This window comes from Lycorma delicatula, chromosome 9, assembly GCF_047948215.1.
Source record: "Lycorma delicatula isolate Av1 chromosome 9, ASM4794821v1, whole genome shotgun sequence".
NCBI lineage: Eukaryota > Metazoa > Arthropoda > Insecta > Hemiptera > Fulgoridae > Lycorma > Lycorma delicatula.
The window spans coordinates 35,835,356-35,853,818 of NC_134463.1; the positions used below are offsets into that span (position 1 = coordinate 35,835,356).

The 18,463-nt window shown below is 31.9% G+C and overlaps 1 protein-coding gene across 1 annotated transcript in view; it reads right to left on the reverse strand.

Moving 5' to 3' along the window:
- Positions 1-18,463, reverse strand: part of LOC142330458 (5'-3' exonuclease PLD3-like) — a 65,229-nt gene that overhangs the window by 23,218 nt on the left and 23,548 nt on the right. Inside the window, exons 2-5 of the mRNA XM_075375700.1 lie at positions 13,608-13,983; positions 10,886-11,069; positions 7,257-7,391; positions 1,182-1,373 (exon numbers count right to left, since the gene is read on the reverse strand). Of these exons, the coding sequence (XP_075231815.1) occupies positions 1,182-1,373; positions 7,257-7,391; positions 10,886-11,069; positions 13,608-13,983 (887 nt within the window). The remainder of the gene's footprint in view (positions 1-1,181; positions 1,374-7,256; positions 7,392-10,885; positions 11,070-13,607; positions 13,984-18,463) is intronic.

The following is an 18,463-nucleotide window of genomic DNA, read 5'->3' on the forward strand; positions in this document are numbered from 1 at the left end:
TGACACAATTCTTGTCTGGCCATGGCTGCTTCAATATGTATCTGTTAGAGAAGAAATGGAAGAGGTTGGATCAGTGCTTCTACTGTGAGAGCAGTAACTCAGCAGAACACACCATCTTTCATTTGACCAGGTGGACTGAGGATGTAAGGGAGGTCCTTGTGGTGATTGGTGAGGTTATGCCTGACAATATCATAGCAGCTATGCTGCATGGTTCTTGAAATTGTGCCTTGATCACTGGAATGATTGGTGGTATTCTGAGAACAAAGGCTTTTGTAGAACTTCAATATGGGGAAGATGGTGGATAAAAAGAGTCTGCAGAGGAAGAGGAGTAGTTGGGCAAGGGAGGGAATTGCATAAGACCATAGACCTGGTGGGGGTACTCTTTTGGAGGGCTCACCATTAGTGGCAAGGCAAGGAGGAGACCTAATCCTGGCCGTCTGGGTGGCGCTGACAAATCCTATATCTTACAGTCATTTGCTGCCAAAGTTTACTTATTCTTTTTCACTTCGCAATAACCTCTTTCTTGACTGCTTTTGATGACAAATAGGTAATTTTTCTTACTTGGAAAAATAAGTATTTTTCTTTTTTGGTGATAAATAAGTAATTTACTGTATCTAAATAAAATATCAGCTGTTACCCTTGTATTAATGGAATGCATGTGTGCTAGCAAGAAAATCAACCAACAGAACAAAGAAAAGATCCTCTTCACAATGTTTACGTAAACATTACAACAATACATTTGACAACACTGTTTTCAGTAAGACCAGTCTTTTTTCTAAGCTTTCCAAACATTATAGAGATATCAGTAGAAGATCCAAAGAAAAGAAGGCAGAAAATATTAAAAACTATGGGCAATCAAAATGAGAGCAACCAAGAATTCAAAAGTTTAGCTAGAAATAGAGGAGCAAACACAAAGTCACGTGAGGAGCAAATAATATTATGATGAGAGTTGCTGTTTTTCTTAATCATTCAACTGAATGAGGACTACAATACATGTGAATGTACATAACAGAAGTACAGACATCTATTTACTACAAATTATATTATCACACAGAATAATTTATATTGTCTTGATTAAATAACAGGATATAAGCAGGAAAAACTTTACTATAAAAATTAATTACTAATAATATAGTTCACTCAGGACATAAAAGAAAAAAAATATGCCAAACATTTGTTACCTGAAATATACGTCCCAGATCTGCAGATAATTTTGTACAATTCTGAACATAAAATCCCAATTCTTTAACATGAGTTAAAGCTCTCCAATCCCAATTTGCACTTCCAAGATAAAATGAGCTATCATCAATTATCATGAATTTAGTATGAAGTACACCACCTCCAAAATATTTTGGCATATATAAATTTCTAACCTAAAAAAAAAAAATATATATATATACATATTCAAAGAGAACTTGCAAAAAATGTTATTTACCACCTTTCTTTTAAATAAACCAATATAAAAATTTTATATGTAAAAAATATATATAGCTTAAATCAGAAAGGAAAAAGAAAAAAATTACTGATTGAAAAATAAAGAATATATTCTTATGAAAGTTTTTTTAGTTAATAATTGTTCTTAATATTTGATGTTAGCTTTAACCTAACTGATTAATAAATAATTTTTTAAATTGTATTCTTTGGTACTACATAATAACAAATGAAATATAAAATTAAGAAAAAAGAACTGTTTGGCATTTTATGATGCTGATTATTATTTTTCTAATTTTTTATCTCAAACCTTGAAATGTTTTAATTAAAATAATGCAAATATAATATTTAGAAGATCAAGACAATCTACATAGACAATAAATACCAATTGGTTTCCAACACTGAAGGTAATAATTAATTTGCTAAAAATATTGAGTAGAAAAAAGAAAAATAATAATTAGCACCGAAAAAGTAATGTAAGGTATGGTAAAGTAAGAGAGGTTTATCTTTTGTACAGGTAAAATATTTAGAATTACATTACATCATTTAAACCTTCTCAGATTTAGCCAGGCATGATTACTAATACATGGATACTTACAAGAACAAATTAACAAAAGTAAAGCAAGTGGGGGATTTGAGGGAAAAATTACACTTAGAAGAATTCACTAGTTTTTTTAGTCTATAGAGAACACACATACCAGAAACATTAATATGAAATCATAAAATATTTAGTATAGGGTGTGCTGCTTTTACATCCAATATGTTTTTTTTTTTTTTTTTTTTTTTTGTGGGTGGAAAACGCTTGGGCGTTATCACCGCCCGGAATTTTATTAATAAAGGGTATAATAACTCCAAAATAATAAAGTTTATAAGGTATAAATGTAATATTAATCATATAATAAAAATTTATTAAAACAAGCCAAGAAGGCAAAATAAAATTCAAAACTAATACCAAAGACAACGTCGATAAAACATAAAAGTTAAAATAATCGAATAAAGAAACTATATAAAACTTACCTAATTCCGATGGGTTGTGCGAAAGGTCCCCTCCCCGGATAGTAAAATTAAATACATAGAACCAAAAAAATCAAAATTGAAAGTAAAGGTTAAAATTATTAAAAAGCTCTTCTAACAGAAAAATATATATGATAATATTAAACCTTTTGTAGTAACCTGGTACTATGCAAACATCCGGAGAAGAGAAAACATCCGGTCCAAAATTCCGTTGTTATTGCACAAGATATCACGGATGTTTCTAGGTAGATTAAACTGACGACGCAACGCCGCATAACATATGCAGTCCACGAGAATGTGGTGCCAGTCATGCGGCAGTTGCATCGTGTGCATAGGGGTGGGGCTTCGCCTGACATTAGGTATTCGTGTGTGATCCTCGTATGTCCTAACCGTAACAGGGAGAGGACCACTTCCTCACGACGAAATTATCTGCAAGAGGAGCCCCATGGCAACACTGAATCTTAAATCCGTCGGAGTTTATTATCGACGGTAGTCGCCCAGTCACTTTGCCATCTTGCTCTCAGGGATTGTTTTATACGATTGATAAAATCAACGGTAGTAACTCGGGTGGTGAAAGGAGGTTGAAACGCACCTGTGACAAGCCGAAGAAAAGCATGATGTAGACCGTCCAGCATTTTAAGCACGGTTTGACAAACTGTAGAATAGGCGACACAACCATAATCTAAACGGGAACGAACAAGGGAAGTAACATACATGACCGATCGGCTCCCCAATCGGTGTTACTAAGGACCCGCATCATATCTAAAAGTTTGGAACATTTTGTCCTCAATTCCTTTACATGTTTGATCCAAGTAAGACGGCTATCAAAAAGAAAGTCTTTACCAGGCTTTAGTACTGGTATAATAGATCCTTCTGACCAGCCGGGCGGAAATACTTGTTCGGAGAATAAACCATTGTAAATACTCAAAACATGTTGTAGTGCTGAGTTAGGAAGGTGTGAAAGCATACAAAGGCGAACGTTGTCTGGTTCAGGGGAAGTGTCACGTGAGTTCTTAAGTGCGTGTAACAATTCTTTAAGTAAGAATGCAGTGTTCAATTCACCAACCGAAACACCAATATTTAACGCCAATATTTCCATCTGTGCTTTGTACCTCTGAAAGTGGTTACTATATGATGAAGTGAGAGACACCGAGCGGAAAGATTTTGCTAAAGCATTTGCTACAGCCGAAGATGATGTAAGGAGTTCTCCTTCATCGACGAGAGCGAGAATAAATTGCCTTGGCGACATGAAAATTGCATGCACACAGTAGACGTGGGAGTAGCACGGAGTTGGTGTTCACATATTTCGTGCATGAATTTCTCTTAGCGTTCAAGAAGACACGACGGCATACCGCTCTAGCCCTGCGGTACCAATTTAGATGTTCAGTTGTAGGTCTATTATTGAATTTGCGTAGTGCCCGCCATCGATTCCTAATAGCACATTTGCAATCATCATTCCACCACGGAATGGAAGGACGATTAGGATTACCCGATATTTGTGGGACATATCTGCTGGCAGTTTCAAGTATCATGGACGTAAAAGAGGAAAGTTGCTCAAGGATGTTCGCACCGTCGTCATACTGCGATTGGAAGGCTTTAAGATATCCATCCCAAACTGTCCTTTCAACAATCCACCTCCGTGGCCTTCTCCGAATCTCGTGGTCCACACCGAAACCAATAACAATTGGTTTGTGGTCACTGCCGTGAAAATCATCACAAACAGACAAATCAAAATGAGGGAGTAAATTCGGCGAGCATATGGAGAGATCGATGTTAGACACAGTACCTGATGATAAAGACATGAATGTACGAGATCCATTATTCAGCAAACAAAGGTCCAAGTCTTGTCTCACATTGTGTACCATATTTCCTCGAGTGGAGCAGAAAGTCGAGCCCCAGGAAACATGGTGGGCGTTGAAGTCTCCTACTATTAACGACGGAGATGGTATTTGTGTGAGGAGGTTTGAGATGTCTAGAGCACTGAACTCAGTGTTCGGTGAGATACAGATTGCAGATATGTAGCGGAGATTTTCACTGCAACAGAAGGAACGAGAGTGGTCAGTTGAATCCTTGTAGCCAATACTTCATCCTTCATGAAAATATCCATTCCACCAGTCTCTCTACCGTCTACTACACAGTCGCATCTCTCACAGAAGTATCCTCTGAGTGCTATTGGGTCATGTCGTAGAAGTTGAGTTTCCTGGAAACACATGATAATCGGATCATGTACATGCGCCAGTACTCCAATATCTTCAATGCGCTACCGTACACCTCTAACATTCCACTGAATAATGTTCATAAAAAAAAAATAAAAAAAAAAAAAATATACAAATAAATAAATAAAATATATAATAATAATAAATATACTTAGAAAACCATATAAAACTTAGTTGTATGTGATTCTGTTCTTCTTTTTCGTGTTCTTTAACTTAGATAACTCCAACGCCTTTGGGTCGGGAGGTTCGTCAACCATATCCTCCAATATATGGGATGATGGTGGAGGAGATTTACGAAAATGGGATGTCGCTATTGACATCCCAGAGGGGGTGATTATGTGGGTTCCCTTTGTAGGGATCCTGTTAGTTGGCTTACTGCCAGCTGTGGTAGCCTCCGCCCGTACCGATAGTACTTTGGGAGCAGGAACCTTTGTATGGACCACACTGTTGGATTCAGTTATTGCGACACAGGACTTTTTACTCATCTCTGTCAGCCCAGAAATAGTGGTTGTAAGCTTAGTAACTTGATCAGAAAGCATCTGAACGAGTTTCTTAGGTTCAGCGCAGGATGCGGATTATGAACAGTTGAAGGAGTTTGTTTTGACGCAGTGGTGGCGAAAGACACATCTGGTTGTATGAGGTTCCGTGAGTTAACTATTTTTCTGTTTCCCTACGTGCAGCCGGGAAAGATAGTTTCTGCTCAGTACAGATCTTGAGAATTGCCTTTTCCTCTTGAGGAAAAGGCAATTGAGGAAACAAAGGTTGGGCAATCTCGGGAGCGGGCCGTATGTGAATCACTGCAGTCCGCACATTTTTCACTTTCCTCGCAGTTAGTGTCATTGTGACCTTCGGTAGCACATCGAGCACAGACCTCCGCCCTCGAGCAAGATGTTGTAGTGTGACCGTACTTTTGGCACCTGAAACACCGCCGTGGGTTGGGTATGAATGGGCGTACCCGAACGGAGAGGTAGCCCACTTTAATCCTCTCTGGAGGAACAGGAAGACTGAACGTCAGTAAAAGGTACGGTGTTGGTTCTTCTGTTCCATTCTGCCGTTTCATCATACGTTTCACCTCTACAACACTCTGAGTACGGAGTTCATCAGCAATTTCCCTTAACTTCATTTCCAGAAGGTCACGACAAAAAATTACTCCTCGGCTGGTATTGAGGGTCTTGTGGCATGTCGTACTTACGATTATGCCGCCCATATTGGTCAGACGTAATAAAGAGCGACTCTGCTCATCGTTATATGTCTCCACCAGAATTGTCCCATCACGTAATGTTTCAATGTTCCTCAGAGAACCAATACATCCTGTGATGCATTTATTAATCAGGAAAGGCGAGACCTTTTGAAGGGAGCCACCCTGCTGATTATTCCTAATAAAAACATTTTTGCACCTGACACCATCTTCATCGGCTGTAGAAAAATTATTCTCGTCAGACGAAGCTGACCGAGGCCTTTTCACTAGACTTAAATTGGTGGTTTTTTAGATGGACCACCAACCATCATAGAATTTGCTGTAGGAACTGAAATTTTGGTCCCACGAGAACCGGCGATATAATAGACCACCCCAGCAGAGCGCACGCGTACTGGAGCTACAGATAAATACAACTGGGTTTGCTCTGGTGCCCAGAGGACATCGTTCGAGACTCACTACGTAGAGCCATTCACCCATCGGCACGATTGTTCCCACCTTGGGTTACGGTTGCGTTTCGTACGATGTCGCAACACCACCGAGTGTAAATGAAAGAGAAAATTGTGTTGGATGTTGTCATGTAGTTGAGTAAATATATATGTTGTAATTCGTGTATTGTACTTGCTGTAGTATATGTGTATAGTGAAAAGTATCCTGCAGCTAAGTGTGTAGTGGGAAGAAAAGCTGCAGAGGCTAGGCCCGTGGGGACGCCAACCCCCAAAGTCTTAAAGAATAAGACTCTGCGTCGGGGAACATGTAGTGCTGTTTTTAAAAAAAAGCATGTCTTTACCTGTCACAGGTCTGACATCTTAGGTAATGTAATAGTAGGTATATAAAAACATGCATGTATTCGAATGCAACATTACGTAAAAATTTCAAAGCAATAATCAGTGAAGAACTTTCCAACATTTAAGATTTTGTAGAAACAAACATTTACATTTTTATTTTTGCAGATGCTCCTATATTTTAATTAATTATATCATTATTGTTATCTGCAAAAAAATTAATACATTAATTCAAATAAAGTAGATGTCTAAATAATGACAAATTTTATTATTAATCCTATTTTCATTTTTTTAATGACGTATGTGATTTTCCAAGTATTACTTGATTTTTTCACATGTGCTACTTTGTTTGTTTTATGCTATTATAAAATGAATAACGTTTTTAAAATGTAAAAAATTCTATTTGTAAAAGTTTGAGTAATGCTGGCTTGATAATAAAAATATAAGTGTCAAACCTTAGGTCTCTAATGAAGGAAATCTTTTATGAAATTTAACTATTCTGTGCATTATCTTGTGCATATAAAATTGATCACACAGATGATCTATCTTATTTTTATAAAAGGGGCTGTACAGAAAGTCAATTCAGTTATTATTAAAAAATCAATAATAACTTACATTAGCAATATTGCTATCTTTTAGTCTAATAGCATCTCTATTTTTGTGAGCCGCACTTGGTGAATTTTGCACAATATTAACTTCAACACCACGACCTTGTTTTGCATTAACCAAAGCGTCATAAATCTTCTGACCCTGTGAGAATAATAAATAAAAAGCAAAACAAAATAATCATGTAAGATGATAAATACAAAATAAAATTAATATATAAATAAAACCATGAATATACTTTTATATACTCATGTATATATATATATATATATATATATATATATATATACATAAAACCATGAGTTCATATAGTCTAAGAAAATGCTTATAATCTAGATCAAATAGGATTAGTAATTTTAGTGAAGCAAAGAGACAAACAGACAGTGGTAAACTAAACTTATTTATATAAATTTGAAACATCAGCGAAATATCTTATTACAGAGATCATTAGAAAACTTTTTTGTATACTATGTTTTTTCATACTATTCAGTCACTTTTTATTTAATTATTTTTCATAAAATATTTATTGTTATTATCAGAAACACCATTATTATATTTCATAGCATTTAATTAATGCTTTCAAAATATCATATAAACAAAAACAAAAGTATTTTATATACTCTCTCTCTTTAATGGAACTGTTTGTTGACAGGTATCAAATAACTGCATTATCTGTGACATTCTGTCCTATCTTCCTTCTTCATCTTCCCCTCACATCTGCAATTATTATTTTTTGAATACAGTCATATCTTAGTATGTAGCCTATCCAATTACCTTTTCTTCTTTGTACTTTTTGTTGTAGTGACTGCAGTGATTTTTAATTTTACTGAAAGCCATTTTACCATTCACAATTCTTCTTCTAACTTTCTCTGTGTAACTTCCATCAAAGTTTACTTTGGTTTCAAAGTATTTAAAACTACTAATCTGTTCCAATTGGTTTTCCTTAATAGTAATCTTTGTTGCACTGTATTCCAGTGATATCCTCATTACTTTGGATTTATCAGTGTTTATTCTCATTCTAAGATTAGTATTTTAAAAAATTTCAAGACTGAATTTTTCAAAAAAAAACTATTTTATAAATTTTAACATTTAAGTTACTTTTATGAAAAAAAATTCTTCACATGCTATACAGTATCTACCAACTACTTTTAATAAAGTTACTAAATAATTATATTCTTATTACTATTATTATTTACGTACTTTTGCACAGCATTCACTTCTAAATTCAACGGGAGGTATTAAATGCCAAAACCATCTATTGAAACTACAGCAACCAGTATTCATTAATCTTCATAATCTAGATCAGTTTATTAAATGTGCATTTATCCATAGCCATTGTTTGTTAATCTAATACCTTCATTTACAGATTACTATTCACTGAGACATTTTGCTCTTATCAGTCGCAACTATCAAACACAAAACCTCAGCTTACTTTTTTATACAGGACCTATCATTAATTAAAAATCATATTTCAAAACTGAATTTATCAAAAATGGTTCATAGAATTTTAATATTGGTATTATTTTATAAATATTATTTGGTGAGTTCTTGCTACAATTTAAAAAAAATAAATAAATAAAAATGTTTCAAAATCAATCTAAAAGCACATAATCATAACGTAACTGAATATGATAATGAAAATCATAATACTGATAATTGTAAAAACAATGCAGACAGTTTTGAATTACAGAGTGGGCTTTGAATGCATGCATAATTAATCGTTGATGATGATACAATGCATATGCCAATCAGTTGAGATGTAGACAGTTAAGAAAAAGGATTAGCGTGTTCTTTGACTTACCAAATTTGAATAAGTGGTTATTGTTGAACATGAATATCGTGGTGATTTTAATGAAAAATAATTTAATAACACCACATTATATAATTATAACACCATTATAAATTATATAATAACACCACATAAAAATAATATTTACTGTCAAGGCTATCAGCTTAAGTAAAATGGTAGTTTGTTAGATGCAAAATGTTGTAGCAGAGCATCCGTTAGTGATAAGCTCTCACATAAAAAATAACAGGGCCATTTTTATTGTTGAAACTAGCTGATGATGTCAAATAACTATATAAATTTGTTGAATTATATTCAGTATCACAAATTATAAGTGGAAATGCCATTTTATCGGTCCAATTTCGTTAATCGTGCCGATAAGAGTTTTGTAACAATTTTTTCTATTTTTTGCTTTTTATATGAAACGCGTAAACATTGTTTATTATATGTATTTTTTTTAAACATAATTCTAAATTAATAACAGATTTTGATAATAGAAATGTAGTGTCTTATCATTTTTTGATATCGGTATCATTTTGTTAAAAACAGTTATATTTATATTACTGAAGTTTTTGTTATCAGAAGAAATGATATCTGCCAAACTCTTACCGTACGATTTACAATTTCATTGTAATTTTTTTTTTTTATATCACTGCATTTTGTTGGATTATTTTTTTAATTTTATATGAATTACTGATTGTTATCTTATGGGTTTATTATTAAAAATATTGACTTTCTAGAACAAACAAATACATATTTTTTTAATTTCTGGACCAATTTTTTTTGTTGATAATCATATTATACTTCATACCATATTTTTCCTTTTTTGATAAAACTAGCATAATGACCTTCGCGAATCGAAGATCCGTGATGTTATACTGCACTTTTTATTTTGTAAGTGTAACTCTCGATTTTTATCGTATCCTTGGACACTCTTTTTGTATTATTAAATAAACTTTTTTTTTATTTCTCCATCAATTAGTTCCAACAGTTGTAATTGTAGAATAAAAATTTACCAATCGAATTTATTTCTGTTTATCTAACAAATCTTTGTTGCCGCCACATTTGCGACACTTTCCTACTGTTCGTATTTTTTTTGTGTTTAATTAGCAGCTATAATCTCTTGTAAATTAATACTTTTATTTATTATTATTTTTCTAAACTGATGGTAATTAAAAAAATTGTTTCATCTTAAGTACTTTCATTACAAAAAGCATTTACTGTTAAAACAAGCTGTAGTATATTTTCTTTTAAATTTTATTATTTCAAATACATTACCAAGTTTTTGTACGCTACCTGGTACTATCAAATACTGATACCTAGCGGTGCAATTCGTAAATCCACCTTTTTGAGGAAAAAGTGACATATTCGTATCCCGCGGTTCATCAAATTTAAGAAAAAAGTTGTCTAAACAAAATTCGAGGTATATTTTGAAAATATTCTTTATTACAAATCTAATTAAACTGAAATAAAATGTTTTCATGATTATTTTTTAATATTTTTTGCTATTTTCATTTCACTTTTCGGTTAGGTCACGTTGAGAACTGTAAACATAGTTCGTTGGCTTCGCCGTGCCATCCAGTTCTGCGGACTCTTACCGGCGAAGTTCTAACGAACTTCTTGATACGCAAATAAAATTGCATAAAACATGTCAAAAAGTAAAAAGTGAATTGCTTGTTCATTTAGGATGTATTTGAACGTTCACAAAATTTATGGTTATAGAAATAAATAGTAAATCATCCCATTGACTTTATGGACATACAGTTGTATAAATAGCAAGCAGTAATTAGAATAAGCATTTTATCAAATTACATTTTTTGTGTTATTTTGTATGTAAATATGTTTAATTTACCTCTTCTTCTCCCTTAAATTTTACATTATCATCATCAGTACATGTTAATGTCCAATAAAATGAGCAAATATCAATTTTCCTTTTAGCATTATTTATCATATCAAGCCATACATCCTTTGTCTGAGGAAATATTTTAGCATTTGGAAATGTCATCCCTACTGGTAATGTCTCAACAATATCAATTCTAAAAAAAAAAGATTAATGGTTTGTAAAAATTCTAAATTATTATTTAACAAATGTATATTTTTAAATACTGGATCATCATATTTAGCTTTGTGATTTCTTCAATGTAATATTATTGTAGTTTTAAAATTAAATTACATGTACTCGTTATTGTAAATCTTATATGAACAATTTAAACAAAAAAATTATAATATGAATAACATTAAGATTAATATGAATCAATCAATATGGAAAATTTGAAAAATAAAAAGTAGAATGTGTAATATGAAGTATGTAAGCTTAAATAAACTAGGGAAATCTGCAAAGAAACACAATAATAAATATTATATTGTGGTCGGTATTTAATTTTAAATAATTTGTCTGTATAATAAATAATAATTTATTACATCAAAAATGATATGAGTAAAGAAAGAAAATGCTCCAGTGTTTGCCTGGATGGATCAAGGGAAACCATCGTAAACCTTGACAGAATTCAAAATTAATTACAAAAGAGAAATGGTTTTAGGCCATATTAGTAAATAATACTTGAAATATAGCCAGTAAATATCTGAAGCTACTAAATAAATAAAGTTAAGTATAAAAAAATAGTTTAAGACGTTAATGAAAATTATTCAAGCACATTATATTGGGTTGAGAAAAAAGTTTCTTTCTGTTTTAATTTAAAAGTAAAAAACAAGATTTTTAATATTTCAAAATATGTTTATTAAACCACTATGTGCAAAGTATTGATATCTTTCACTATTTTGAAAGTAAAAATCATAATCTATCTCTGTACAACATCTGTGTTTTCTGGATGAAAACCCTGTGATAACTATGTTCACAGACCTCTTCTGAAGCCAACATTACTGTTAAGAGAGTTCTGTAGAGACTGAATCAAATGGTAATTTGATGGTGCTAGGCCAAGACTATATGGTGGATGTATCACAACTTTCCACTCAAGTTCTCTCAATTTCTGATGGTTCACCAAAGATATATGGGTTTTGGTGTTGTCCAGATAAAAGATGACTCCTTTTCTTTTGATCAATTCTGGTTGCTTTTTGTGATTAGTTGGTGAAATCTTTTTCAGTTATGACTGTAGAGGTTAAAATTAATTGTTTGACCAGGTGGCAGCAGCTCATAGTGAACAATTCTTTTCCAATCCTTTTTCATCACACACACACACACACACACACACACACACACACACACACACACACACACACACACGCGCGCGTACACACACACACACACACACACACACACACACACACACGTACACACACACACACACACACACACACACACACACACACACACACACACACACACACACACACACACACACACACACATGCGCGTGCACACACACACATGCATACAGAGAGAGAGAGAGAGAGAGAGAGAGAGAGAGAGAGAGAGCATTTCTTCTCTTGGCAGCAATACTGGCTTTGCTACTGTTTGCTCTCACTTCAGCCATGATTTTTCCATTTATTATTGTCATTTGTGATCCATTTTTCAAAGCCTGAAATAATTCATTTCAAGAAAGGTTAGATATCTTTAGTAACGATTCACAGAAGGAAATTCAATCCGTTAAATTTTTCATTGCTAAATCATGTGGCATCCAAATATAGATTTTTTTTTTTGTATTCAACCTTCTTCAGTTATGGAATCCTAAAAGCTGTCTACTGGGAGAAAACAAAGAAACTTTCCCCCAAACCCCTTTTTTACATGTTAAACAGAGCCATAGAATATTAATCTTTTTTTCATTTTAATTTGTATTATTCAAGATTTTTATTTTCATTTATTATCTTTAATTTAATTTTAAATAATCTATAGAAAGATTTTTTTATGTGGGTCAGCTATTTTATTAAAAATAGCAATCCAAGCACAATGAGACACTTTCCTTTTCTTAGTAAAAGCGACTATTGTATAACAATTTGTTTTTCTTTTAGAAATGCTTACAGATACCTTCACCAGCTGCATATATACACTATAAAATTATTTTATTTAAAATGGCAAATTAGAAATTAAAACATTATTAAATTATAGCTGTATGTGTAATAACAAAAACATAATGTAAAATAACATACTCAACTGATGAAAGGATAATCTGTAAAGGGCTAAATTTCAAAAGAAGGCAAATAGATAGAGATTGTATAGGAGGAAATAATGTTTTAATCAAACATGGTAATGGATATGATAAGTTGATAATAATGGAAAACTAAAGTAGAATGCCGTAGTAGGAGAAAATTGAGAAGGTAAAATAGCTGAACTGGAAAGCATGGGTTAAATTAAAACATTAAAAAAAGTGAAAGAAGGGGCAACCTTTCTAAAGTTTATATAATCTTATTGCAGTAAAACAACAACACAATTTAAATATAAAGTAAACAATACAAAAAGAAAAAGCTAGAAAATTTTCAAAGAACAAAAGTAAAAATGTAAGAAAAAGAAAAAAAGAATAATTTTTTTTAATGATCAAAAAAATATAGAAGTTCAATGGATAAGATTTTTCCTAGATCACTGAGAATCAAATATAAATAATTAAATTTAAGTTACTTACATACATTCTTCATCTGGTTGTTTTAAATTAGGCCTTCTTGTTCCACTCAAAAGAGCTTTATTCACCGTTTTTACCCAGTTATTTCGTTTACGACTTCTATAATTTCCTTGTTCTCTGTAAAAACCTGGATATTGTGGAACTGGAGGTGGTTGAACATACGGAGGAATATTTGGATTATAATATGGAGGTCCTACACCATAAGGAGGTGGAGGTTCTACACCATAAGGAGGTGGAGGTCCTACACCATAAGATGGTGGAGGGGGAGGTGGAGGGAATGGTGGTGGTGGTGGCGGTGGAGGAGGAGGAGGAGGATGAGAACGTCCATTTTCAAATTGATTATCATATTGGGGTGGTTCATTTCCATACTCGTCACATTCTATAAAATTTATTGATATAGATATTGATATCAAGAATACTCCTACCATGCACGTAATCATAATTTTTTTATTATTAAAATATTTACTAATTTATTGTTATGCAGTTCTGTATCACACTAAAACAAAATAAAGAAGCACAACAATTAGGTAAATTGAAATAATTACCACATCCAAGACTGGATGTAGTGCATCCTGAAATATTATAGTAGGCTAGTTTTTCAATAGCAATATATTTTCTAGTTTTAAATTTTTTTAAAATTACTGAATTTGAAGATAACTAAACAACTCTATATAAATAAGGTAAAAAACACACAAAAAACAACTACTAATAAATAAATTAAATCATTCTACCAATCACTCTGATCAGAGAATATCATAAAGTTTTTCTACAAAAATCACATAGTGATCCATTATACTATGTGATTTCATGAACTACTATCTTGTAAATAAAGAGGCATGCTACATTAAAAGTATATCTAAATAGCATTACATTGTCAAAAATACAATTATATGAGGAACTATGTACAAACTATGTTCATAATTTACCTATAATAAGACTGAATATAATGCTTTGAGCATAGCCTGCAGTGTCCTCAACGGAAAATATTTTACTTTGAGCTATGGTCATAGATTGTTTTGATATGTTTTTAAATAATATACAACATACTTTTTTAAAGTTCATCTTCCTAATTTTGCTGAGCTTCATTGTACTTTTAAGGAGCCCCTAGTGACAAAATCTTATCTAATGGGTGATACCAACAGCATATGATAGTTGTACAATCTTAAAATTACTAATTCACTAATTAAGGTTTATGTTTATCATCCAGGAGGAGCCTTGTTGAATGGTCTCTAGTACATCTGGTTACTACACAAAATTCTACGGGGATGGGCAAGGGTCTTCTTTAAGGAACCTAAGCTCTTTTATAGGTTATTCTGGAAGAAACTAACAGCTGCAATAAATATATGCACTGATTGATGAACAAATCATGATTAGTAATGAACTGAACCCATTCTGGACAAAAATAATCCTAATCTTAGAAGTAATTGAAGGCAGGTTGGATGCCCGTATCTGAATAGGTCCCTGAAGTGGAAGGGTCAGTGATGTAAGGCTGTTTGTATCATTTTATAGATCTTCTGTGAGTTCATAATCTATTTTATACTATTCACATCTTTCTTATTTCTGTAATCTTTTCTCTCCATTGGGTATTATTCTGTAGGCTTTTAGTAGACATTAACTGGATTTGTTTAAAGGTACTGGAACTTAGTTAACTATTGTGAATTATTAAAAATATTATGGAGTGAGAAACCTGGAATGAAAATAACCATAGTTAAAATCTTAATAATGAGAGTTTGTAAGAAAGATAGCTCATTAAGATATCACTATCAGGAAAGACCAAAGAGCGGAATAAGTCATTAAATTATTAGGTTAAGTTTGGGGATTCAGAACAGAACCTATACAAAAGAATCTAAGAAAAAGGAGCTTTTGAAAAGCTGAGGATTACTGATAGCAAGAAGAATCCCAATTGAACCGAAGAGGTTTGCCAAATTCCTTGTCAAAACTTTATGCATTGTGGCATCATATGAATCTGATTTGTGGACAGTCATAATGAAAAAAGAGAAGGATTTGGATAGTTTTGAAATGTGAGAATGTAGAAGAATTAAAAAATAAAAATGGTCAAAATGAGAAATGAGTATTAAAAAGAATAAGAGAAAGCAAGACTTTATAAACATGTTAATGAAGAGGAATACATCTTGGTTAGAGAATGTCTTATATAAAAATTGGTTTTAGGGAAGGATCATTAGAAGCTTTAGTAAGGGAATGAAGAAATATGATCTAATCACAGAAATATGATCTAATCACAGAAAAATAGAGGGCATTCATTTAGACTAGAGGTTTAACCCATCAAAAGAGATTCAACACAAAAGAAAAATCTTTATTTGTATGAATTTGTTCTACCTCTTTTTTACCCAGCTGCTGTATAAAAAGACTTGACTTGGATTGAGATACTTATTAGATAAAACTGGCCTACTAAACCAAACAAGCATTATTACTGGTCTATTTAGCTGGTTGCAGAACTTTCTGTTATGTGCTCTTTTAATCAGACCACTATTACACAGAATAAAAAATTACTTTAACTGGTGTAGGCAATTAATATTTCATCTATATAATTCCTTATTGATTTATATATTTTTGGTTTACATACATTCTATTTTCCACATCATAACACAACTTCATCAAATCAATATCTTAGATTAGTGAAAATAAAATCCTTTCTTTATTTTATCTGAGAATTTAGTGTACAAAAGTTTATGATCTCCAAAAAAGAAGATTCAACACGAGATTGGAAAAAGAAAATTAAATAGTAAATTGAACAGAAGCATGTAGAAACCACCATAACTAGTAAGTAATTTCAAGTATTTAGGGTAAATATCAAGAAATAAGTTTTCAGATTATTGTAGTAATAACTATTTTAATTAAGTGATAAAAATAAATAGATTTACACTAGGGTTAAAATTTTAATTGTAAAAACAATTTTTTAAAAACTTTTTTCTATAAATTCATAAAGTTAAGGATCAATGAGTGTAATTTATCTTTTGGATTGGTTACTAATTTTAATAATATCACATCATTATTTCTGTTGGCATATTGGTCATAGCAGTCAATACCACATAAATGATTATAAAAATAAATAAAATGTTTAACCTTACTGTATTGCTTGATTGATTTCAGCGGTTAACAATTTTTCTACTGTCAATGGTAATGCTTTTAGTTTGTGGGAAGAATTGCCACAAGAGTTTGTTATTTTTTCTTTTGAATCTTCAATTTGATATTAGTTAGAACACAATAGAACAAAAGCTACCACTGTAGCAACTCAAAAAGACTAAAATACAGAAGTTAATCTCATAAAATGGCTATTTCATGATATCAACAATTCTCAAATACAACTACCATTACGGTTCTACATCATCTTTAAGAAGGCTATGGGATTTTAAATTTAGGCTAGTTTCCAATGGTTATTTAATTGTATAAATAACAATTATTTTATTTAAAAATAGCTCATTTAGTAATGTAAACATTTATAAGGTTTCATTTTTTATGTATATAGATAATGTTGCTGTTGTGTATCATAAGATATATTTTAGTAAACAATTCTCTTAAACACACATTGCAGTTCTAAACAATCTTTCAAAAGTTCCTTACAACACCAAGCATATAGTAACTCCAAAGTTCTACAATCCTTTTCATAAATCCATTAGGCATCTAACCAAAACCCACAAAACTCATTAATTTTAAATTTAAAAAAATGTTGGTGTTATAGACAATGTATATATATATTTTATTGAAATTAATTTTTTTAAGATTCATATTATTCCTCTGTACTGTTTTTATTATTTAAATTCATGGTTTATTAAATAAACCATGTAATACAGAATATTGATATGAGACATATTGTACCTTAATTTTTCATGAAAGAAAGTGTGGGATCCCGCAAACATACTTTTATGAAAAATTAAGATAAGATATGTCTTATCTCAATATTCTGTGCTAGGAGTTTATTTAACAGGATTTAAATATACATAGTGCTTCATTTTAATCGCCCCAGGCGATTTTCTTGTAAACTATGCACAATGCAAAACCATTACCTAAAAAAAATTTACTTAATTGAAGGACACCTCATGGTAACCTTGGATTTGACCTTGAACTTGGCCTTGACCTTATTTCAAGGTTAATACATTTTTCAAATGGAATGACCTTTTTTTGACCCCACTAATGAAAATAGCAGAAAATTTTACATTGAAATATGTGATCATACATATGGCCTTGGACATTTTTTTGAGGTCACATGGCTAACCTACATAGTGTTATGTGGGACAGTACCAAATAGTAATCCTCTTCTCACCACTTAGAAACCAGTGACTAAATATCTGAAAAAAGAATCCAGCACCTGTATAATACAATCTCTGACGGTTATCCGTATGATCTTCAAAAAAGTTCTAAGGTCATATGTGTGATCACATATTCCAATGTAAAGTTTTCTGCTCTTTTCATTGGTGCGGTCAAAAATAAGTCATCCCATTTGAAAAACTCATATTAACCTAGGAATAATGTCAAGGTCAATAAAAGGTCACCATAAGTTGTCCCCCTTCTATCTTAATAACTTTTGTTTACGTCATTCTTTTGTATTGTGCGTAGTTTATGAGAAAATCGCCTGGGGCAATTCAAAAGAAACTCTATATATGTAAGATGATATATAAACTGTATGCATATTAAACATTAACAATTTTGTTGAATAACACACACACACATATATATATATACATTCATTAACAATATATCATAATACATGCAAAATATGTTGAATACACGGAAGGAAATTATTTATTAGTTATATAATTTTACTGATGATTTCCTGTTGGTATAACCCACACAAGCATGCATGCAAACACAAGTACATTATTATAGCTGACAACAATAGT